Raw genomic sequence first — 25,342 nt, 5'->3', positions numbered from 1 at the left:
AATTTTCTATGAATTTTTAAAGATTTTTTATTTAAAATAAAAAATGTTAACGCCCAGAAAACCTGGTAAATTATAAAAAAAATCTCATTTTAAGGATCTGAGCTTAACATTTTTATTATTGACAAACTAGCTTCCTGACATAGCATTTAAAATTTGAAATTTTTTTTTAATAAAATGTATTTATTTATTGACAGAAGGGTTTGCGACAGTCGATCGGACATGACAGGTAACATCAGTTTAGTCCATCTGCAGCCTCTCTCAGCCTGCCAAGCTCGCTTGTGTGTGGTAGTTACCCATTTGCTAACCGTGGCTGTGATGGCCGCAGAAGGTAGTGGCAAAACGGGCTCTGGGTCAAAGAAGTTGGCCTTAGAGCCCATCTTAGCTAAGGGCTGAAGTAGTCGGAAAAGCTCCGGTGCAACAGATGGCCACAGTGCATTGTAGTCTCGATAAGGTCCTCCTGACTCCCACGAGAGAGAGTCTACTCATCCAGACCACTGATGCATAGGTGATAATAAGTCTTATCATAGCCATGTAGATCCATAGGACTTTGCTAGGAGAAAGACCCCACGTTTTCCCAAAGACACCTTTGCACTGCCAGAAAGCTGTCAGTGCTTTGGATGTCTTTATTTCAGCGTTTGATTTCCATAGGAGCTTAATATTGAGGATTACTCCAAGATATTTAATTTCCTTGGATAGTTGGATTGTGATTCCTTTTAGCTTAGGCAGAACGAGTCCATCAAGCTTCCTCCTTCTGGTGAAGAGGACAATACCAGTCTTGGCGGGATTTGCCGATAGCCTATTTGCACAGCACCAAGTGTTAATCATATCCAGAGTTTTCTGCATCTTCCTGCTGATGTTCATAAGCGAAGGGCCGGTTACCAAACAAGCAACATCATCCGCATATGCTTTTTTTTCATGCTGAAATGGAGACAGAGATTATTGATTATTAAAGTAAAAGAAATAAATAATAATTAAATATCTAGAGAACTTGCCAAATTATGCATTCTTATCTTAAAGAAAAAAAGTAATTTTATTAAGTTTTCAAAGTTAAATTAAGTTACTTTCACAATTTTGCCCGGCTGGGCAAACCTGGTAATCTATCATTCTAGGTTTGAGGGAAGATATTCCTCATAAGAAGGCGAAATTCTAAAGTATGCCTGTTATCTCGTGTAAAGCGAGGGGTACACTTAGGCAGTTGATAAGGATACCACCCATTGTGGTGCCATTAGGAAGTAACGAAAGGTAAGAAGGAATGAAAGGATAGAGATACGAGTACTGTGCAATTTTATGCTATTAAAACGTTTGTTTGTTTTAGAGTTCAGAGCCGATCTTAATTTGATGCTCATCTATTTTGAAAAGGCTTTTGACAACTTGCACAGAAACTGCCTGTGGGTTGCCTTGCGCTGCTTTTCCGCAAAAACCATTTCAATAATTAAAAAAACTTATTTTGAGGCTAGATGCCATGTGCTGCCCAAGGGTAAGCTATCGGTTGCATTCGAAGTATCATTACATTACATTAAAAAACAATATTTACATTAGTTGAATTATTTGAATTATTAAATTACATTACATTTATGAATAATTAAAATCTTTGTGGCAGGTCAATGGGTACATATTTTTTAACCTATTTTGGCATGTTGGCGTCGGGTAAGTTGGATGTGCGTGGATTTGGATGAGTAGCAAGCTGATTGTTGTATCTGCGACTAATAAAACTGATTTCCTCACGTATAGTTGGAACCCTTAGATCATGGTGTAAAATTTCTTTGTTGACAAACCAAGGTGCATTGGCATACATGCGTAGCACTTTCGATTGAAATTTTTGTAAGATTTCAAGGTTTGAGTTTGAAGCTGAACCCCATATTTGGATTCCATAGGTCCATATAGGTTTAAGTATTGACTTATATAGAAAAATTTTATTCTCCAGTGATATTGCTGATCTAGAGCAAGTTGCTTCCGATTTAGGAATATGTAGGAGCTCCGCGTAAATCGGCGATCACAACGAACACCTAAGTATTTGGCTTGATCAGTTTGGGGTATTTGGCAACGATTTAGTGTTACTGGAGGGCAAGAGTCTCTGCGGAGTGTGCATGTGATTTGCATTGATTTTGTCTCGTTAGCTTTTATTCGCGATCTATTCAGGCAAGTGCAAATCTTATCAAGATTAGTTTGTAAATGCTTAAAAGCTACAGGAGCATGAATAATTTTGGCCATTATGACAGATCATCCGCGTACGTAGCTACATATTCATCCTCAGTTGTTGGATGCAGGTGAAGTATCCAGTAATCGGACGAGATGGTGCAGTTGTTGTTGGTGCCCTATACCCCGTTAGGGATTCACGAAAACAATGATGATGAAGAAATGTGTTCTAATTTTAACGGCGGATACCCGTTACACAGCGGACTAGGCATACGGTGACTAATTAAGATTTACGAAGAGAAAAACGTTGACAAATGAGAAAGATCCGTAGGCAGCCGAGATTAAGGCGTCAGAGCTTTCCAGGTTTAGTTAAAGAGTAAGAACCGAAATTCTTAAACCTATACTTTGTCAAATTTCGAGATGATTCCACTACATCATCCGTAATTTTTTTATCACGAAGATATTTATTTTACCAAAAACTATGCAATACTTTGCCGACAGCTCTGCATTCGTTTGAGTTTCAGTGTGGGGTTTTCTTCTTACAATGACTCAGTTTAGAAATAAATCAAAGTACCCAAAAATATAGCTGAGGGCTATTCCAAAATTGGCCTATGAAAATGTTTTTGAATGCTGATGAATAGCTCAGAGAGAAGGACGAACCAAGGATAGCGGTAACTGAGCTCCCACTTTTGCTCGTAAGGTTTGTTAGCGCACAGCCATGTGGTACAGCTGAACACCATTTGATATATTTGTTGAGCCTTATTGCTCGGAGACTTTTGGAAAGAGTCGCTCTTACTGCGAGGAGCTTCTTGATGCGAGACGTTTGTGCATGCCTGCAGTATACACGTAGTGCACGCTTTCCATTTATCCAAGTCCTTTGAGAGATGCAGGGATCTGCACGGCAAAAGTAATTAACAAAAACACAGGTTGTTGCATCCTTACAGGCGCCAAGGAAATTAAAAGCAATTCGCTTAAATAAGAGGAATAAACGTTGGGATACGTGTATGAATAATTAAACCTTTTTTGCTTCATTTGCCAATTATGCGTACTTTTTGAAGGGAGATATTAATATTTATTTGCGTAAATACAATAATTGAAACGCTTCTCTCTAGAACAGTGGTCGGCCATGCACAAGGCGCATTCATTAGAGGTGGTATCACTAGCAAAGTAGAAAACAAGTAATGAATTCGCATTGTTTCATGCTATACTGACAGCCACATGGACACGGCGAAAGAAAAAAACAATCAGATGATTTGCCAGTACCACCTTGAATAGATTCGCCTTGGCCATGCACAATATGAAGAAGTTGAAGGGTTGTGACAAGAAATTGGAAAAACAGATTAACTTGTTAATGTTATACATTTTGTTTATAATGAACAAATTATAATATTGATTTTTATTAAGTTAAAAAACTCCTTTATTTAAAATAAAATATTCTTTACAATTGCAACTAAGTTCGAAAAACTTAAGTTTAATTTTATACTTATCGAGTATTTTTCAGAATTGCAAATAAAAAAATGCATAGCAAAATTGTCGCTTAATAATATTTTAGTTTACAATTATCTGCGAATTAAATGAACTAATATCACTAATAATGCCACATTTCTTGTAATATTTTTAATTTAGTAAAACTAGGTTAGCAAGAAAGTACTTTCTGGTTCGAAAAACACACAAGATTTTTTTCAAGGCGCAACCATAAAATGCTTTTGAAGTTTTGGTATTTTGAATGTCAAAATTTCAATCAGAATGTGGATCTTCTTCATGGCAGAAATACACTCGGAGATGTACGCAGTTGAGGATTTTCGAAGCCAAGGTGAAGTCAGATTATCAGCGGGAGTCCGATTATGGGACCAAGTATATGGACAAAGCTATACAAATGGATGAAAAATTTGCGAGGGGATGGAAACAGGTACGTATGGCTACAGTGCTAAGCTCTCCTTTGTGAAGGACGTGTTGGCCCTTTTTGATTCCAGCTAAGACTCTAGAAATCTCAACCTGCGCCATTACAAACCCAGAAACCTTACGGTGGTGCGCATTTATGTATTGTCATCTTATCATTGAGCCAATTAATTTTCCACGTCCAGGTTTAGAAAGAAACGTTATGACTGAGCTTTTGGCTAGAAATAACTCAGTAATGATGACGGCGCTTGGCCATGAAAATTTGAATTAAGAATTGTGTTGGTATACTCATTTCCTTGCCCGGTTGAGTAGAGCTGGGTTAAGAATGTTCACTGGTTGTCTCATTGGATATATTTGACTTCATTCGCATTTGCACCGGACGGGGCTATTTATCTACAGTCGGCACAAAGCCGAGAAGGGCTAAAGGATGATAAAATACATATTTTCTAAATATCCGGTCTACACTGGTTGTAGATACATATTTTTTAGGAAAAGTGTAGCTGATTCTATGAATTTATAGATGCGGCTACCAATTAGAGATGATGCTTTGAAAGTTGGAAGACATGGAATTTGATGTCGGGCTAAAAAAATGTCCAAGACTGCAGCACTCCCTGTTTACGTTAATGCCAATATCTTATATTACCTTATCTACTTTCTGTAACCCCTTGTTATACACACATTTCACGGTGTCACCAAAGCATCAATCTGCTGATGAAATTCACCAGGTGCGTAATGTTTAACCCTGCTCTAACCGCAGGTGTGATGACTCCACCTCGTCCTACAAACAGTGTACCTGTATGCCCAGGGAATCCCAAGGCTTGCCGAATGGACACCCTCCAAATTTGAGAGCTGCGACTTTGTTAGCCTCAGAATTTCCCTCGATCTAACCGTGACCAGAAGGATCTCGAGACTTTGCATGTCTGCGCACTAAGCCAGCGCTCACTGAGTAGACGTGAGGTTCCTCTTTCCAGGTGCAGACCACAGGTTTTCAAGGGAACCCCAATCCTCTCATTTTGGGATGGAACCATTTCTAGGGTCCTCTGTCTAGCCAGTTTATCAGTGACCGGAACCCAAAAGAGTATAATTCCAATATTCCACGGCTTATTTCGAACGCATAAGTAGTAAATTGCTATTTACTATTTTAGCCATTATATTTGTGATTCTGACCTGGACTCATCAGCTTACTGTTTATTCCGAAATTTGCAAAACTCTTTGAGTGGCAGAGCTTTCGAATGATGAGAAACTGGTACCGAACTTAGTTCAGTTTTTTCTGCTGAAGACTCAGATTACTAACAACGCGAAATCTTTGATTTATCACAAGCATGACAAATATTCAGCGCAGCAAATGGTGAATACGAAATTCGTTTTTTTATAAAATAATCCGTTTTATTTCACACTATAAACCCGAAATTACTTTCTTACCAACCCAATTTTTCCTTACAGAACAGTACACATTTTTTATACAAAAAAAATTGTTTTTAATAAAACTAATAACAAGATTTATTTAAACTTTTCCTATAATTTCATTTCGATTTGTTTTTTTTTTTAATATTAATTTGAGTATTTTTTCTTATTTGTGGTGCTAATGAATTTCAGTTAAATTTTGAAGCGACCACAAATTAAATTTTCAGTGTTTTTTGTTCTCCTTAAATAATCCATAGATAAAAATATACATTAAAAGCTAAAATTCATGATTAAGAAAAAAAAAAAAAAAAAATTAATCGACACTTTTTCATCTACAAGTACATACTGTGCAATATACGAGTATAGTGCTTTTCTATTGCTACGAATTGACTTCTGTGAAAATCATTTGTGTTGTATTTTCTTTACGCTCAGTTCTACGCTATGACCGCCTTTTTATAAACACAAATACTTATACAATTTATGTGTGTGTGGTGCACTTAGAACTCCGTATGAAAACTGTTAGCCGCGTCCATCATTTTGGATGTGAGGAAAATCTCCGCATTCTCAGTCAACTGAATAAACAAAGAGCAATTAATTACAAAAACAAAAAATACAACAATAACTGAGAGAGTGATATGAAATCAACTTAACACTGAATCTTCTTTTCTCTCCTCAAACAAAACATCTCCCCAGCTCACTCACCTCATTCAAAGTCAGTCGCCCGTCCTTATTCTCATCACACAAACTGAAGAGTGTCGCTGCCTCTTGTAGCGCATAACGCGGCGTCTTCGGATTCACATAGTTCAGCAGCTCCTCTCTATCTGCCTTGCCGTCGTTATTCTTATCAATGATACGTTTAAATTCCTCTCTCCTCTCCACCACTGTCTGTGAGATAAGCGACTTTCTGCGCAAATCCTCATCATCGTCTACATTTACTTCGGAGAACTCCTCGATCGTCAGCTGATCATCACCATCCTGATCGAATTGTCGCAATAAATCATCAACTAATTCGAGTAAATTTGATATACTCGATTCGGGATGTCGAAACGAGAGATATTCATCGATCGTCAAGCTGAAGAGATCGGTGCGCGCCGCTTCCGACCAACGCGCTTTATCGCGCATCATATCTTCGCGCGCTTTCCTATTCAATGCAGTGTGTTTGATTTCATTGTGCTCATCGATGTCTGCGTCGGTCATGCCGTGCTCTTTGAGAAAGAAATGGTGGTACTCCTCCCAAGTTATTAATCCGTCTGCGGGCGCTACGTCTACGTGCTGAAATTCGCGTGGGTTATTCTGTATTGCCTCCTCAATGTGATCGATGATCCTTTGATTGATGTAGACGGCGAGTTCTTGTATTGACAGCTCAGAGTTGTGATCGCGGTCGGCACTAAGAGTAGAGAAGAAATAACGAAAATTTAGGACTTATTTTAATTTATTTTAGAAATGAGGCTGGATTTGCACGACTTCTTAGTACTTTATAACAACTCTAATGAATTGCCAGTCACATAAATAAGAACATACACGAGAGAGAGAGAGGGTCAAAGTAACAGTGAGGTAACAGTTTAATCACAGCCATATTCATTGCACAGAATTAAAGCAATCGCGTATTACCCCTTTATAATTACACCTACCTGCGGCCGCTGCAGCCGAATGGTTGGTGCGTGACTACCGGGCGTAAATTCGAGTTTCCGTGCATGAAAAATCGAATAATAGAAAAGTTTAGCGATCACATCTCGGCAGGCAATGGCATACCTCGAAGTGTATTTCTGACATGAAAATGCTGCTCATAAAAATCATTTGCCCTTTGGGGTCGGCTTAAAACTTTAGGTTCTTCCATTTATAGAATAACGTCAAGACGCACACCCCAAACGGAAGGAGGTGCTGGGCCAAACAGAAGTGAACGCGCGAATTATTTATTTATTTATTTTAGTTATTCCCACCCATCACTGCATCGAACGATTCAGGAATTGAATTCCAGAGCCTCACATCACTCATAAAAAACATTCTTGACGAGGACAAGTAGGAATATTTGTGGAAAATCAGACTTTAATCCCTATTAGATCTTACCAATCCTGATTTTTCGTAAAAGAAGGCAAGGACATATCCTTGCGGTACACCGGAGCCCTAAAAACGAGACGTGCAGGAGCCAGTCTTGCATAAATGTACCTTTTGAGTTCCTCTTTTATGAAAGCTAATCATAAGGTTGACAGATCTATCAGAATATCCAAAAAAGTGTTTAAGCTGTTTGCAACAAAAGTCGTAGTTTACCGAATCAAATAATCTACAGAAATCCAATAGGCAAAGGAGGAATATGTATGCCACAATTGTCAAGGCGTCAAGTACTTTTAACATAGTCGTAGAACAGCAATGCTTAGGCCTAAACCCTGTTATAAGAATAATAAATTATTTCCCTGAACAAATGGTGAAATTTGCCTTGTCATCTGAGAAATTACTATTTTAATTTAATTATGCTCGTTCACTTGCTGAAGTTGCCATAATCGGTAAAATTGTGTTTAGGTCTCGATTGCCCAAATAAAATTTGTCTACACCGCGGCAGTTAAATAAACTGTTTAAAGTTACAATATACAATTTTTAATTTAAATCTCTTTTTTTTAATAAATCTATTTTGATATTAAAGCTCATTTAAAAACCTTTCATCTGATATCTATATTAATCTATTAAATTCAAGTAAAATGTGTGTAAACTTTTTGGTTTTAAGATATAAACCATGTGGTAGCACTAAATAAAAATATTTTTTTATTAAAGCTTGTTTAAGCCCTTTTCATTTGATGTTTATGTTTTAATATTCAAGTAAAATGTATCTCAGGTTACAGTTCTTAAATAAAAACCATGTGGCAACTCCAAATAAAAATATTTTCCTATTAAAACTTGTTTTAACATCTTTTATTTGATATTTGTTTTTAAGTACTCAAGTAAAATGTATCATAATGTATTATATTACGAAATAAATCATGTGGCAACACCATATCAAAATATTTTCTTATTAAAGCTTGTTTAACATTTTTAATCTGATATTTGTATTTTAATATTCAAGTAAAATGTGTCATAAGTTGCTGATTTTAAGAATAAAAATCATGTGGCAACACCTAATCAAAATAGCTTTTTATTAACGCTTGTTTAAAAATCGTCCTCTTGATACCTATTTTCCATATATCTTAATATGATATTTAAGTGAAATTTGGGACAATTTGTTAATTTTGCAATAAAATGCAGTTGGTAACGCTATTAAAAACATTTGTTTTTGGAACTGGACTTTTATTAATAATTGCATTGATACCAATGCTGTAATACTTATGCTTATTTTTTAATAAATTACTTATTACAATTTTAAATAGGTGGCAGCACGCTGCGAAATTCAATGTATACAAAATTTTTAAGTCGAGGTACTCGTAATACGTTTTTTTATATTTGGAGATCCAAGGACTGAATTTTTAAATGTAAATATTTATTAAAAAGATCGATCTTCACTTATAAATAGGTATATCGAGGGCTGAGTGGAAGATTGACTTATCTCAGCAGCCTATTCGAAAACACTCTATATTAGCAAATGGTCCAAGAACGCTCTATTTCAGAATTTAGTTGAAGACGGGCCCATCTCCAATCAATAAAATTCTTCCACTCTGCCAACGACATACGAAACGCGTATCCCTCGCCTTTTCCCTTACTTTTATTCTTTTTTGATAATAAGTACTAAGTACTTCAATTTAAACTGTTAATTGGGCTAGAGATACTCTTGTTTCCAAAGGTACTTTCCAAAAATTTAGGCTGACGTTGTATAGTCGCTTTAAAAATTGCAAATTTTCCATTCAATTAACGCAAAGTACCGTTTAAAACTTTTTAACTTGCCCACTAAAACACATTTAAAGCTCTGTTCTGCTGCTTACGAGTTCCTTCGGAAAACTTCATTCAACCGAAACTAACTTACAATTATGTAAGTATGTATGCCCCCATGTATATATATATGCACATACATAGGCAACTATTTTCAAGCGCAAATCTTTTAAGATTATCACAACTTTTTGGTAAAGAGCTCATTTCCCTCCCACACATTTCGTAACTTGGTATATTTCTACAAACATACATACCTACATACATACAGAGGGCGTAGGTGTATATGTATCGGATTTATACAAGTATATTTACATACATACGTACGGGTATGCATGTATTTGTGTGTATATGTAAATGCATGCATTGAGCAAAAATTGTAGAAAATAGAAACTTTTCATTTGCTTTTTAATGGTATCAAGACCATTGTTGTTGCTACTTTTTGCTCATTCATTTCTAACCCTGAGGTGTTGCGGACAGGTTCTGCTCCAAATTCAGGCGCATAAAGCGTTGTAAATTTACATTTTAAACATCGCAGTGCAGAGTGGACCCGAGTAAATATAAGCAAAGCAAAAGTTTATTGCAACATAAATACATACAGATGTACTCGTATATATCAACGGGCATCACTGTGCTGAAGTGAACTAGTTAAAATGTGAAGCTTAGTGAAGAGATTTGCAGGATTCTCCTTTCATTAATTTTACAGGTTGTGAACACAGAGATCTTAACCCAGTCCAGCCAGGGCTTTGGATGGTCACTCGCTTGAGTAATCTGGACCACTGCGCTATTGCGACGGTTAGCATTATCTGATTATGTTTAGAACTAAACTGTATATTTTGTGGTAAATTGGTTTAAATGCCGGCCGACTGCAAAGAGGCCGAAAATTCATATGGGAAATTACTGGCAAGCTGTTAGGAACTGCCTATACCATTGATAGACGTCACATCCATGAATCGGGTACACCTGATATGTCTAATTGGTCACTGTGAATACACGGGCAATGAAATAGCGGATATCTTCTCAGGAAAGCGGCAGCGTAGGAGCTTCCTAGGACTGCAACCGAGTCTCGTAAGGCGAAACTATTATAACTGTCTTAATAAGGAGGCCCTATATTACTAAAATAATACCTAAGATAGCAGTTAAATTTACGTTTATCTGCAAGAATTTTGAAGTGAAGTTTAGTTTAATCTAATCAAATTTTATCTAATTTCCTATAACACAATTTAAGGGATTTTTCTAATAGCTGTAGCCCTTCGGCAGGCAATGGCAAACCTACGAGTGTATTTCTGTCATCAAAAGGCTCCTCATAAAACAACAAATCTGCCTTTTGAAGGCGGCATAAAACTGTAGCGCCCTCCATTTGTGGAACAACATCAAGACGTACATCACAAATAGGAAGAGGAGCCCAGCCAAACGCTCAACAAATGAAGTATGTGCCAATAATTATACGGGGTGGTCCAACAAACATTAGGAATTTAATTTAATTTAGCTATAAATAAAAGAGGCATAAATAGTTATCAATTAATTTCTTCAAGCTCAATTTCATTGAAATGACCGTTTCGGTTTAGTATTCGGTTTTCGTTGCCCGATATTCGTTTTCAAATTCTCCCACTTTGTTCAAGCGTAAACTATCCATCTCGGCTCTTACTCCAGCTACCAAAGCCAAAGAAATTGAAAATTCAAAATTCATACGCTCAACTGACTACCCTGTATGCATACCCTCATATGCATATGTAGCGGAAGTAAAATTTGATTGATTTTTCTGTTGCAATAAATACTCTCTAAACTGATGGTGATAGCAGAGAAAGAGGAAGTCCTCCTCTGTGTTGGAAAGATCAGGTGGAAAAGGACTTGGCTTCACTTGGTATTTCTAATTGGCGCCGGTTAGCACAAGGAGGAAATTACTGGCGCGCTTTATTAACTCGGCCAAAATCGCTTAACCGGTTATCGCACCAATAAAGAAGCAGAGGAATCCAGGAATACCATCTTGGCTAAAAGGTTCCCGGAAAAACCGCCAGGTGTTGTTTGTTTGTTAGGTGACCACATCTTTGATTAACATTCCTACCAAAATTGTGTGACCATTGTAAGAGTTACGCCGCCTCGAGTAAATTTATCTCTTTTAAAGAAGAGTTTTAAAAATTGATTTGAATTCGAACCAACATCTTTGTATTAAACTTTGCGTTAAAAATGTGAAGCAATTCGCCAAAAATGAAAGAATTTGAGGGGTAACAACTCATGGATTCTGCTCTATGATAACGTACCGTCGCACAGTGCTATTATTTTCCGTGGATTTTTTACCAACAACGACACGAGTACTTTCCTACCGTCATCGAATTCACCTGATATGATCGCCTGAGATTTTTTCTGTTTGATCTAGTCAAAAAATCGCTCGTAATGGAAAGATCAAAAACGACTCTGTTGGCTATACCGAAAATAGAGTTTCAGAAATGTTTCGAGTGCTGCATAGATCGATGGCATAAGTGCATTGCAATTGATGGGGAGTACTTTGAAGCCAACTCGTTTTTGGAACTGCATGATTAAGACTTTGAGCGCCACCTTCAATATCTTTGGATCGAAAAGTGTCAACAATTTACCGCAAAAAGTAGCTAAAAAATTATTAAATTCTTTGAACCACACAGGTGAGGATTTGACGATTTTTCTCTGTCTACAAATATTAAGGCGAATCTATTAAAATCGGTAAACCCGCTGTTTTGTTTGTTTTCTTTCGCATGCCCATCCGGATATCAGCATAAAATAAAATGACTAAAAGCGTCTCCATTCGCACTATCGTCGTATGTTTCTAGTTTCAACTCCAGGCTGGCTGTGCAACATAGTTCGCCCTTTTCTTTTTTTTTTTTCCACTTTTCCGATAACAACAATCGTATCACAAATGCAATTTTTTCATAAAAAATGGATCCCGCGCCATTTAAGTTTTCTTCGTTCTTATTTTGTATTATTATTTTGTACATTGCATGACGTCGATATCTGAGCCAATGAAAATTTCAAGTATCTACCAACTCATCAGAAAGTTAATTCAATAATGATTGCAGAACTAAGAAAAAATAAAACAAACCAGATATTGCAAAATGGGCATCGAACAAGAAAGTCAGTAAAAAGCGGTCGAATAAAAACTTTAGAAAAATTTTAGCCTACTTAATTTCTCTACAAGGATGTATTTTTAAGTGTAATGAAGCATTCGGATGCAGAAAAAGTAATACATATGTAAATAATTTCTGTTTATCCGCATAATCTACCGAAATACTGCGCCAAAATACTGCCAGAGGCGCATGTGGCAGGTGGCACACGAAAAATTATAAATACATGCTTTTCCCCTCGTATTCTTTTATTCACATTTTTAATAGCTTTTCCACCGCTCTCACACACTATGAATGCTCAAATTGTAGAATTTGAACATGAATATTTTTAAATGTATGAAACCCCACAGTACCTCCGCTAGGGTGCGTTTTTTGTGGAACAAATTAAAATTTTATTCCGTTTAGGATTTATTCAGCAGCAGAAGTAACAAGAAGGGAGGTCGGATGACGGTCGGACGAGCGCCGCTGATGTTGTTGATTGTTCACGCAAAGCGAAAAATATAGAAAAGCCGAAAACCAAAAAGCAAATGCCAAATGGCAACAGCAAAGAAAGAAGAAAGGAAATGTTGAAAATGTGGTTGTGACGCGCAAATAACACTTTTGATAAGTAGGAATGCGGGACACTCATACGCCGTGTACGCTGAAAAGGAGCAAATTAAAATGCCAGCAAATATTCACACCACATGCACATACACACACGCGCATCCTCATGCAATTTTAGCTTTCATATATTTTTTGTGTAGCGGCTTTATTTACTTGCGCAATCACATTGTGTGCGTGTGTGAGTGTGCCCATGAGAGAGTAAGTGCAAAAACGACATAATAATTATCTGCTCACACCCGCAGCGCCAAGCCGCAACACTCGATCAACCCCGTTGGCACCGCCCCGCTGTTGCATAAGCGACTAAGTAATGCCAGTTGAATGCAAGTTTGTTTGTGTGCCTGTGTAAAATGCAAAATCGTTTTGGGTGCTTGTGTGCAACCGCAGATTGTAATACAGCAAAAAAAAGCAACAACAAAAAAACTGAAATAAGCGACTATCGGGAATACTCGCACTAACATCCACATGCATTCGTCATAACTCAAACCAATGGATGGGCTTGGGAATTTGAGTTCATCGATTTCAACTTGTCTTTGGCGATTTTGTAACCCTGAACAAAAGTAGTTCATATCGTTTGCTGCTCCCCTAGCGTAATTTTTTCTGCAATACGATATTTGATGAAAGGATTAAAAAGCGAAATCCTATGGCTGAGTATTGGAGGCACATTCTGTGCAGAAGTCGATGGTTGGTGTTAGTACGGAATTAAAATACGAGGTTTAAACAATGGCGAGGATATCGTGAAAGTCCCAAAGACCGCAAAGCTTGGGCCGTATTATGCACATAATTGATGATCGCTCTCAGAAATCAATCGTATCAAACAAGCCCGTACCACCTAAAGCCCGAAGACGTCCAAGACTAAAATTCTTAGACACTGGGTGTTAGAAACTGGAAAATGGTTACCGAAGATCGAGATGCATGGAAATGAATCGTGAACGAAGCTAAACCTTCCACCGTGCTGTAAAGCTGTCCGATGATGATGATGACCCCAATATAAAGGGGCTCTCAGTTTTTCCTTCATTTGAGATGGTTTGAGATTTTTACCTTTGGTAGGATTACCGAGATTTAACCGTTTTGCTCAAGATATTAAATGTAATCGAATGAAATTTTTTACCTTGAAAGTATGGGACTTTGAGAGTACTTCTACGCACACCAGTTCCACGCCAACCTAATCCCGTGCTGAAGAAAGTTTTTCGTCATCCTGATATTCGTAGCTTCTTAATAACCTCGTAATTGATTTGGAAGTACTTCTCCGAGTATGATACCAAACGAGACAGACAAGCTGACTCGCTGTCGTGTGACTTTTTTAACCTGATGTTGGAAGAGATCGTGTGAGCCGCAAAACTTAATCACTCAGGCTCAATTTTTTATAAGAGCGTACAATTGTTGACGTATGCCGAAGATATTGATATTATCGCCTTAACAACCGCGCTTTTAGTTCTGCCTTTTCCAAACTTGATAAAGAAGTAAAGCGAATGGGTTTGGAGGTGAACGAGGACCAAACGAAGAGCCTCCTGTCGTCGAACAAACAGTCGGCGCACTCGCGTATCGGCACTCACGTCTCTATTGAGAGTTATGACTTCAAGGTTGTAAGATACTTCTTTTACCTGGGAAGCAAGATTAACACCGATAATAATGTCAGTCTTGAAATCCAACGAAGAATCTCTTTTGCTAACAAATGGCTACTTTGGACTAAGTATACAACTGAGTAGTAAAGTCCTCTCTCGACAAACAAAAGTAACACTCTACAAGGCTCTCATCATGACCGTCCTAAAGTATGGAGCAGAAGCGTGGCCGATGACAAGCGACGCTTGGAGTGCCTGAGAGAAAGCTTCTGCGGAAGTTTTTTAGACCTTTGCACGTTGGCAACGGCGCAGATCGTTCGAGTGGACACAAACGCTCGGGCTGAAATTATTCGATGCGTTACCAGCTGGTGTTAGCAGAGGAAGAGGAAGGCATCCTCTGCGTGGGAAATATCAGGTGGAGAAGGATTTGGCATCACTTGGTGTGTTCAACTAGCACCGGCTAGCCCAAGAAAGAAAATATTGCTTTTGTTAAATTCGCTCAAAATTGAATAAGCAGTTATCGCGCCAATTAAGAAGAAGAAGAAGAATTTATTGTCTTCCACTGCAAAATACTGCATGGAAATTTGCCTGGATTTGGCGACATTTGACCTAAATATATTAATGATAGCGTTTAATTACCACTAATAATTTGTTCCCCTCTCGGCTCGCTGCTCTCATTTGCTTTTGTGAAGCAGATAAAGAAAACAATTAATTATAACAAAATTCTATTCATTAGTCCGCTTCAGTATTCTTGTGTGCAGGGATGGGTCACCCACAAGGCGATACTCACCGTTTGAATGCCTTCTCGAGAATTTGTTTCTCGTTTACGGAGCTCGCTGCTAAAATAACAGTTTCCGGTTCGCTAGATTTGCCGCCTCGCTGCCGCGTGCCACTTCGATCCACAGCGACAGCTGCGCTGTTACTCACAACGGTACCAACACCACCTGCCCCTGCATTGTCGTCGCCTTCGTCATTTTGTTGCCGGACTGTTGTAGCCGGCCCGGCTTCCGGCGGTGTATTCAGCACATTATTTCCGTTCGCTGCGCTCGACTGCTCCAGCATCACTACCGCCGCTGCTGCCATAGCCATCTTTTCCGACTTTGACTCTGACTCCGTTGCCACCTTTCCCTCTTGATGATGCCGCAGCAATAGCATCTCTTTGGCTGGTTTGCTTTGCTGCTGCTGGTTTTCGTTTTCTACTTCTGCTTCCATTGGATACTTGTATAAGTACTCTTCTGTTTGTTGCTGTAGATGTTGTTCCGATGACTTGCCTCGCTGCAACGTGGTGCCGCTACTCCCCTCCGATTTGAGTGCATACTGCAACTTGTAGGTGGTGCTGTGCAATATCAGTCCAATGAAGAACATATAGAAGAGTATGGCACAAATGGTGGACCAGCGTAGCCAACGGAAAGTCTTGCTGAGTTTGCTGACAAGTGGTGACATGGTCGACTTAATGGCGTTGTTGTTGGAAGAGGACAATAGTCACAAGTATTGCCAGCCAGTTAGCTGTTGATGAGGTCGAAGCTGCGGTGGTGGGGTTTGTTGTTGTTTCTGTTGCTGTAGATACTTTATATTTTCTTAATTTTTTGTTGATTTTTTTTTTAAATTATTTTCCGCTTTGTTGTTATTTTTGGTCTCTTTGTTTATAGTCAGTTTTTTTAATTTTCCAGGCGTGCAGTAGCACAGCTTGAGCGTTTTGTGTTTTTAATCTTTTTGTAGTATTGTTTTTGCTTTTTTTGTATCGCTTTTGATCGGGTTTTTACCATTGCGTCACTATTGTGGCCCGGCTGCACTTTTTCAATGCTGCTGACAAAGCTGTCACTGTGACTTCGTGTTGTTCTTGTTGGTGCTGGTAACACTGCCACTATTTTTCATATTTTTTGTCGAGTTTTTTTTCAGAAGTCTAGTGTTAGATTATGCGGGAGGCGCAAAAACGATGCTGTTTTGAGAAAAAAGTGAGCCATAGAGCAGAAGCATCATTAAAAACACTATTGTAACAACAACAAAGCCGGCAAAAAATCACTGAATGTTGTCAGTCAAGCGACCTACGCGTATTGCAATTTTTCTTTTGTGTTATTGCAATAGTCATTTTTGGTATTTATTTTTGTAAATATAATATGCATACGAGGGTCGCTATTTAAATTGTTAACTAATAGTAAAAACTTATGGGTTCATTAATTCGTCAGTTGTGTTGATCTTATAGACATAAGACAGATAAAAGTACAGTAGGTTCTGTTTTTATGCGGTAGATACGTTCCGCAAGAAACAGCATTAAAAAAAACAGCATAAAAAAAGCTACTAGTTCTATAGTAAAACTATAGATACGTTTCAAATGCTAAAACCGCATAAATCTGAAATAATGTAATAAAATCGCATAAAAAAGGGCACTAGTCCCATATTATTACTATAGATACGTTCCATAGACCGCATGAATCTGAAATAATTAAATAAAATCGCATAAACAAAATATTGTATCTTTGAAAATTATATCTTTATATATCGTCCATACTTGTAGGGTTAGCATTTCTGATGTAATCTGTGATGAGTTTTTGCTTAGCTGGTTTAGAATCTTGTTTATATGTACAATTCCCGATAGGTCGACATGCATTTTGTAATTTAAAAAAAAACCGCACTATTTCAAAACCGCATAAAAACAGAACCTACTGTATGTCACTAAGGCAAGACCGGTGGCTTGGCGACGTCTCTATTTTGCATACCCTGAATAGTCACAAACAAGAAATGGACTACTCTATTCATAGACTCACCTTCGACAGACTCTTCAAGGCGGGCACACCGTCAAAAAGAGAGTGACCAAAACCAAGGTCATGGGAGATGGGGGAATTAAATTTCTGAGCTAAACGATAGGTTGGCTATGTATTTTCGAAGGAATTACGGCCTATTAAATCAATGAATGCGGCTATACTAAGATCGAAGGTTGCACAGGAATGCCGGGCAGCTCTAAATTATATTGGTGTCGTATTCAACTTCAACCTTATTTGAGTTTCGGCGCATAGAGATATTGAGGGAAATTGTAAAGCCGATTAGCTAGTTAGGAAAAGTACTACTTTTCAACTGCTTAGCGGTAGAAGGTCCATTGGGGTGCTTATGACCACGAGCAAGCGAATAATTAAAAATAGCTTTATCAAAGAGGCCAATTGTGGCCGCAAATATATACGAAAAAGGCAAATAACTGCGTAGCTTTTCACGAGAGGATATCTCGAAGATCGTGACTTGTATAACCGGTCATTGCCTATTTGACGAGCATTCCTTGAGACTAGGAATGGTTTCACGAAGAAAAATATATGAGTCACCCGTGTCCCACAGTGGTATCACACCGGACCTGTAAGGTTTAGTCCTTACTCACTTAGGTGAGAAGGGCAGGTCAAAAGGGTAGGTCCTACAGCCAGTCAGTATTCTTCGGAGAAAGACCTCACCTACGTCCTATGGGCTTTTTGCATGAAAATAGAGCTATAGTAGCTTTCTTACCCTGTCCTCTACCCTGTCAGAGTTGGGATAAGGAAAATATTTCTTCGGGATTACAATTGTGCTCTGTGTAACTAGTGTGAGTCCGTCTAACTAAAACTAATCAGACGATTAAGCAATTTTTTGCAAACCAAAATACAATGTTTCGTTCCCACGTCAGTCGCTTCTATGTTACCGGAACGCCCCGTATTTATAACCGGCCAAGGACTGTCACACCAGCAGCATTCCCCGTATATGTATGGGAACATGTTTATGTTCCGGGCTCGGTAGTCTGCGTAAGTGCACTAGCCTGCTATCCCAGAGGTAGTGGGTTCGAATCCCACGTAAAGCACGCTCCTCACACTTTTCCAAACTTGCCTACTATCCTAGTTTCTACACAAAAAAGAAAAAAAATAATAATTTTATTCCTCAACCCCAAAAACCTTATCCTCCCAACTCTTACTCCCGCACAAAAGTCAGCGCATTACTTGCCTTGTGGGTGGTAAAACAAGCAAAAAAACAAAGAAAAAGACACTGTTACACATTGCATCAGTGGCACCACAGGAGGAAGCGGGCAATCGCGGTAATAGCGCAGACGCACCAACCATCTGTGTGATCATTCTGTCAGAAAAATGTGACACACAGATGGCGGTTCAAGCAGTAAGAAGGCGTTTTTTCTAAGCAACGGCAGGTGGGAATTCCCACTAGTTATGACTGGTAGCGGCAGGCTGAGTCTTGTCGAGACCCTATGCTCCCGAGTGGAGTGAACAAGGAAAAAAAAAATGAAAAATGTGTATGTTGTTACAACACGCAACAACATCATGCAATATTTAATGTGTGCTGGTGGTATGCCTTTTTTGGTGGTATGCCTTCAATCTCACTATATTGTGCTTGGGTAATTAGTTTTTGCAACGCATTATGTTTCAACGCACACTTACGTTTCTGGAACAACTAATTTTGGACCTCGATCGAGGATGTCCGCGATAGCGTTTTCCGTTATCCGTGTTTCGATAGCGTTTTAAGGTGCTCAAGTATGGGATATCATCATCAGAAGTGGAGGGAAGTTCATCCTTGCTCACTTGACAGGATAACACAAACTGTTTTAAGAATTCGTTTTATGCGTACCACCGTAGCCGAATGGGTTGGTGCGTGACTACCATTCGAAGATGCACAAATTCATCAAATAATAGAAAAAGTTTTTTGAAATAGTGGTCGCCCCTTCGAGTGTATTTCTGCCATGAAAAAGCTTCTCATTAAAAATACCTGCCGTTCGGAGTCGGCTTTAAACTGTAGGTCCCTTCATTTGCGAAACAACCTCAAGACGCACAACATAAATAGGAGTAAGAGCTTGCCTAAACACCTAACAGAAGTAAGCACGCCAATTATTTGTCTTATTTTTAGTTCTATGTTTTTGCTGGCACATAACTATCAAGTAACTCAACTTTCCAGTGGAAATATCAACGAACAGCTAACAAGACTTAGAGCTGCAAAGGGTCATATAATAAATGGTGCCCCTCGTAAAGAAAGTTGCTGTGTGGCTAAATTTTTTAGTCTCTGTTGTTTTTATAAATGTAGTTGAATTGAAGCTGAGTTTGTGGTAGTCTTATTCCACATTTCCTGCTGCGCGCCTAGCAATTATTTCTGTTATGGCTGCAGTAGTTTATAATTTTTTTTTTTCGAAAATAGTATACAGTCGTCACAATAGTTTAAGCAACGGCTGCAACATTTTCTTGTTCATGTTTTGCTGTTTTTGGATGTGTATTTATAGTTTATACTGGACCTGCTATGATACAATTTGAATTTTTGTTTTGTTGATATGTTGGCTTGTGTTTAGCAATTTTGTTTTTAATGGTGATTTATTATTTTATTATTTGCTGTTATTTCTGAAAAACATTGTAGTTGTCACTTGCAATTTATTTGAAGTAAGGTAAGATGAACGACTAATAAACGTGACTGCAACAACTGTAGGGGTATCTCTCTTCTAAGCCCGACCAATTATTCATCAACATACTCGTCGACAAAATTGATCCGGTGGTAGAGGATATTCTAGGCGAGTATCAATGCGCAGTTAGAACCAATAGATCAATCAAGGATCAATGCTTTGAAATTTTTCAGTGAATATAATATTTTAGGTTTGTCCGTGAAAAAAAATTAGCTTAAAAGTTTTTAAGTAGTTGGGGGATGATTTCACCTCTTAAGGGGGGCTGGAAATTTGGGTACTTGCCGGGATCTATTACCGTTGATTACATACATACATAATTGCATACATAATTGGGGTTAGGTGTTTGGCTGAGCTCCTCCTCCTATTTGTGGCGTGCGTCTTCATGTTGTTCCACAAATGGAGGGACCTACAATTTTAAGCCGACTCCGAACGGCAGATATTTTTTTATTTTGTTTTTTAAGAGGAGCTTTTTATTGCAAAAATACACTCGGAGGGGCGATCTCTATTAGAAAAAATTGTTCCTTCATGTTTGTGTTTCATGGAGATTCGAACCTACGTTCTCCGAATGGTAGTCATGCATTCGGCTACGGCCGCCGCTGTTGGTTAGAACTACAATAAAAATATACCAAACCGAATTTGAATAAATACATTTTTTTTATTTTTAATGTTTTTCCGAATTTTTCACAAAGATATCCCTATTCAAAGGAGTGATTTGATATAATAACAAACATTTGAAATTCGCGCCTAGAAAATCTCTTTCAAAATCACTTACGAGTATTTTAAGAAAAAAATTATTAAAATCAGTCAATGATTGCCTGCTCTAAAATTGATGAAGAAAATTTGCGATATATTCCTATTATGCCCCGCGAAGTTTATAATAACGCGAACGATAGTAAGAACTAACATCATTTGCGAATGATTTATGGATATCTGTAATTTAGCGAACTTTTGACTTCGATTATTTCCGATTAGTTGTAGAAGTTTTATGTGACGAAATTTAGTGAAATAAGATTCAGCGACTTCATTGGATATGGAGTTAATGATTTGGGTCTGCGTCGTGTTGCTGCAAAGTTGTTCCCTAAGGAACTGAATTTTATGCAAAAAGGGAGCGCGTTGATAACGCCAAATATATGATTTGCAAGGCTGAATCCGACTCAACATTCACCAAACACGTCATTACTGGAGACGACTCGTGGGTTTATGAGTACGGCACGTAGCCCAGACATCAGGCGAGTGAGTGGAGAGCTCCGAATGCATAAAGTCCAAAAAAGCTACGACGTTTTCAGCCAAAAAAGACATTGATGCTCACGGTTTTTATGGATTACAACGATATTGCACACCACGATCTTTTTCCAGAAGGTAAGGCAGTTAATAAAAACTATTATTTAGGCTTTATGAGAGGTTTATGCGAAGCAATTCGAATGAGAAGATAGGATTTGTGGATTTTGCACCAGTGCTATCATTATCCGTGAATTTTGACCAAAAACGACATTCACCAGACATCGAGTTCATCTGATATGACTCCATGCGATGATTTTCTGATTGATTGAGGCAACGGGGAGCGCGTCTTAGCAGCTCAAAGGAAGTAATGGATAAATCGAAGACGGCTATGATGACAATGCCGAAAATAGAGTTCCAGAAATGTTTCTAGCGCTGGATCAAACGCTAACATAAGTGCGTTGCAGTTGATGGGAAGTACTTTGAAGGCGACAGTATCACTTTTTAATGAATATTTTCAAAGAACTTTTTCAAATCATTCGGTATGTCCTCTGCTGGTGGTGGGAAAGGCTTCACTGGGGATTTCAAATTGACGCCGGGCAGCGCGAGATGGAAATGAGAAGTTTGTTGTATCGAGTCTTTTATTGAAAAACAATGGAAACATTTCAATAAAACTCCGATCATGCCCGCCGAAAGTACCGCACAGTTTCAAGCTGACCGTTTGCGCAACGCCTTTACCTTCGTCTTCGGCTTCGCTTCCACTCTGTCTACAACCTTAGAATGTTATTATTATTACTCGTATTAGGCTACTGCGCACTGCGACCAAAATAGAGCTATTGCTGATGTGCCCTATATTTTAAAGATTTTTAAAAATTTTAACACATTCTGGGGATTATTGTTCCATAATTTATATGGGGGCACGACAGTACCACCATGGGTTTCTGCCTAGTGCAGGCCCTGAATTCTCAATGTCCATTTCACCGAATCGGCAGATTTTGTTTAAGTGGTACCTTAGGCTACAGTGGTCTGTGAAGTAACCAGTTAGAAGTCTTAAATCTACACTGCTGAGTGAAAGTAGCTTATCAGAAATTCCTAAGTCCGACGTTAGGAATTGTTTCCCTAGTCGCTTGCCGATAGAATTTGGCCAGTGACCAACGAACTTCTTTTCTTCCGACCTCAGTCCACAGCAAGGTTCAGGGCCATTTAACTTAGAATGTTACGGCGTTAAGTAGACGAAAAAAGAGTTGCCACAAGTAGGAAAATTTGCCTCAATAATAAAATGTGCTACAGAGCAATACGCGAAAGGTTGCTTAAGTTATGGATATCGAAAGGAGATAAGTTGAACAAAACAAAAAAAAATATTGGTCAAAACTGCGTTTTAAAATGCTCTCGTGTTTTTTATTACCCAACTTTCTTTATTTGTTGTGTTTGTGAGTTTATGGTTGCACTTAAATCACTTTTACAGTTACAATTGCTACAATCTTGCTGCTTGACTGCACTTTAGTCTTTGCTGTTGTTGTTGTTTTGTTATCACTTCTTTTTAAGTACGCACTTTTAAAATACTTTGAGAGCTTTTCGCAAATTGCGCCAACATTTCCCCACCTTTCACATTAAAAACTCTCGTCCGGCTGTATTGCCCCTGGCGCTTGCCACATTTACACATACACACACGCACTCAGATATATCTGCAATTGTATATAAACGCAAGCAACTTGTTTGCTGTTACTATTACTGTTGTTGCTGCTGCTGCCTCGCATTTAAATATGCGCCCACCAGCAACCCTTTACATCTGCTTCAACGACAATTGTCGCCGCAATTCACTTTCAATGGCTTAAAACACAAAAATTTAGTAATTTACTCAAAATGCTTTATAATTGTGTCTGACGATGAGTTGTTGTTATTATTGTGGCTGCGGCTGCTGCTATACACGCCATTCATTCACATTCACTCACTCCCTCAGTGTGACTGACAGACTTAAGTTACACCGCGACATTTGTACGCGCCCGCACGCTAACTCGCTCGATGACTTACTGACTGACTTTTTGGTGTGTGTGAGAGTTGTTTTTTTTTTTTTTTTTTTTTGTGGCCGACCTCAATGGCGTTTGAGATGGTTGCTGCTATTGAGTTTTTGCTACTGCTATTGCGCTTGTGTTTATTTGTTGTTGTTGCTGTGGTGCTTGCTGCTGCTGGTTTAACTCTTGCTTTTTAGCTTTTTTGGTGGTGTGGCTGCTTGTAAAAGTCTTTGTTTTTGCCTTTTTTCTTCTTCTTGCTATGTGGTGGCCACTGCTGCTGCTTATGGTTGTTGCTTTTGTTGTTGTCCTCACCACTCACCTCTCGCCTTAAGTTGCTGTTTTTTACACCACGGCTGCTGCCTCGCAGATTTACATTTCATGTAATTCTTGTTTCTCAACATTGCTTGTTATTGTTGTTGGCTGCCTTGCGTTTGCTTGGCGCTTAGTTAACGCCACTATTATTATGATTATTGCTCTTATTGTTTTCTTGATTTTCCGCTCAAGTTGGCCATCCACTAGGAAAACCAGTTTGTTGTCACTGTTCGCTCTTCGCCTTTGCTGCACTGCGCCATAGAAACTTTAATCCACAAAACCCCAAAGCAGACAAACACAAGTCCACCTCAACGCTCATTTTTAACTCGCACTCTGATACATCTTGCCCGCCACACAGCCACTCACCTCTTGCCCCTTCCCCAAACGTTTGCTTTTGCCGTTTATGCACTTTCAATTTTGTTGCTCTCTTTTTACTGCTTTTGACTTAAAATAATTTAAATGTTTATTTTTCTTTTGTCTTTCTTCTCTTAGTTTTTAGATTTGTATTGGTTTTGCTAAATTTTGACTTTTGTTTTTCGTTTGCTGTTTAAGTCAACTTTCGGTTTTTTCTACAAGTACGTTGTTATTTTTGTTATACACGCATTGTATTGTTGTTTTTGCATTATTCGCTACTTTTTTATCGTTGGTAAATGCTTTTGCTAGTTTTGAACTTTTTCCTTTGACCAAAAATGGCTTGCTTTGCAACTGGTTTTAATTGTGCCCTCAGCGGTTACAGTGGGACGAGCTGCAAATATAAGATAGAAAAATATATATTTGTAGAAACATTTTATGCTAAGTACTCGTGTGTGTTTAAGTAATATCAATGCAAGATGGGAAGAATATAAATATATTAGCAGCATTTTTTATTTCCAAAAATGCTTTGCTTGATTTAATATAATAAAAGATGGAGTAGGTTTTTGATTAAATTACGTTTGGAAAGTAGCTCGAAAGTGTAAGTGATGGTATTTAATTTAGACTTACGGGATAATTGGACGCTTACAGCCTATATTATAGCAAGCCTTCGAAAAATTTTACTAAATCGGCTCAACCCTGTAATTGTACTAAGAAATCCGTACGCATCAGTTTGGATTCAGGAAACATCATTCCCCCATCGAGCAGATCAACTCTGATTACGATTTCGCCTGCTACACAAACTAAAATGAATGTTCCTCATAATTCCTTTCAAATACTCATGAAAATAGTTATGCGTCTACTGCTTCTAATCAACTTCAGCAAAAGCTTGACAGCTTTAGCCCAAGGCTGAACGAATGGCGTATAAATGTCAATGTAGCGAAATCTGCGCAAATAACTTTCATGAGGACGATTGTCTCCCAGTGCATCTTAACAACTGCGAGATACTCCAAACGGACCATGCTTAGGCATTCATTTTGATCGACATCTTAGTTGGCGATATCAAATATTTTCAAAGCGGAAGCAGCTTACAAAAAACTTCATACCCTTTATTGGTTGCTTGACCATAAATCAGAGCTTTCGCTGCAACAATAAGCTGCTCGTATATAAAGCAATACTGAAACCAATATGGACATACTGAGTGAAAATCTGCGGCTCAACTTGAAAATCAAATCTTGACATCATACAGAGGTTCCAGTCTTTCCTTTCGCCTGCCAGTCCTTTACCATCTTCGACACAACCAGTTTTTTTAAATTTTTGACGTGATAACGTCTTATAATTCGATTTAACAGGCTGCACGCACGAAAAAATGTGTCGTTACCTTGCTCATTAGTGTTACCTTGCTCATATGTAGTTACCTTGCTCATTAGTGTTACCTTGCTCTTTAGTGTTACCTTGCTCTTTAGTGTTACCTTGCTCATTAGTGTTACCTTGCTCTTT

At 38.3% G+C, this 25,342-nt stretch overlaps 1 protein-coding gene across 6 annotated transcripts in view; it reads right to left on the bottom strand.

The window, feature by feature from the left end:
- Positions 1 to 3,558: 3,558 nt before the first annotated feature.
- The window catches only part of LOC128861641 (45 kDa calcium-binding protein), a 92,832-nt gene continuing 71,048 nt past the window's right edge, over positions 3,559 to 25,342 (bottom strand). For 2 of the 6 annotated variants that reach the window (XM_054099928.1, XM_054099936.1), the window contains exons 2-5: positions 22,573 to 24,236; positions 15,336 to 16,484; positions 6,142 to 6,826; positions 3,559 to 6,011 (exon numbers count right to left, since the gene is read on the bottom strand). In XM_054099928.1, the coding sequence (XP_053955903.1) occupies positions 5,937 to 6,011; positions 6,142 to 6,826; positions 15,336 to 15,988 (1,413 nt within the window). In that variant the 5' untranslated portion in view covers positions 15,989 to 16,484; positions 22,573 to 24,236 and the 3' untranslated portion in view covers positions 3,559 to 5,936. The remainder of the gene's footprint in view (positions 6,012 to 6,141; positions 6,827 to 15,335; positions 16,485 to 22,572; positions 24,237 to 25,342) is intronic. The other 4 variants (XM_054099945.1, XM_054099950.1, XM_054099960.1 and 1 more) reach the window with 4 other exon arrangements.

This window comes from Anastrepha ludens, chromosome 2 (genome assembly GCF_028408465.1).
Source record: "Anastrepha ludens isolate Willacy chromosome 2, idAnaLude1.1, whole genome shotgun sequence".
NCBI classification, from domain to species: domain Eukaryota; kingdom Metazoa; phylum Arthropoda; class Insecta; order Diptera; family Tephritidae; genus Anastrepha; species Anastrepha ludens.
The sequence above is the reverse complement of the archived record's forward strand: the minus strand, read 5'-3'. Positions and strand labels throughout refer to the sequence as shown.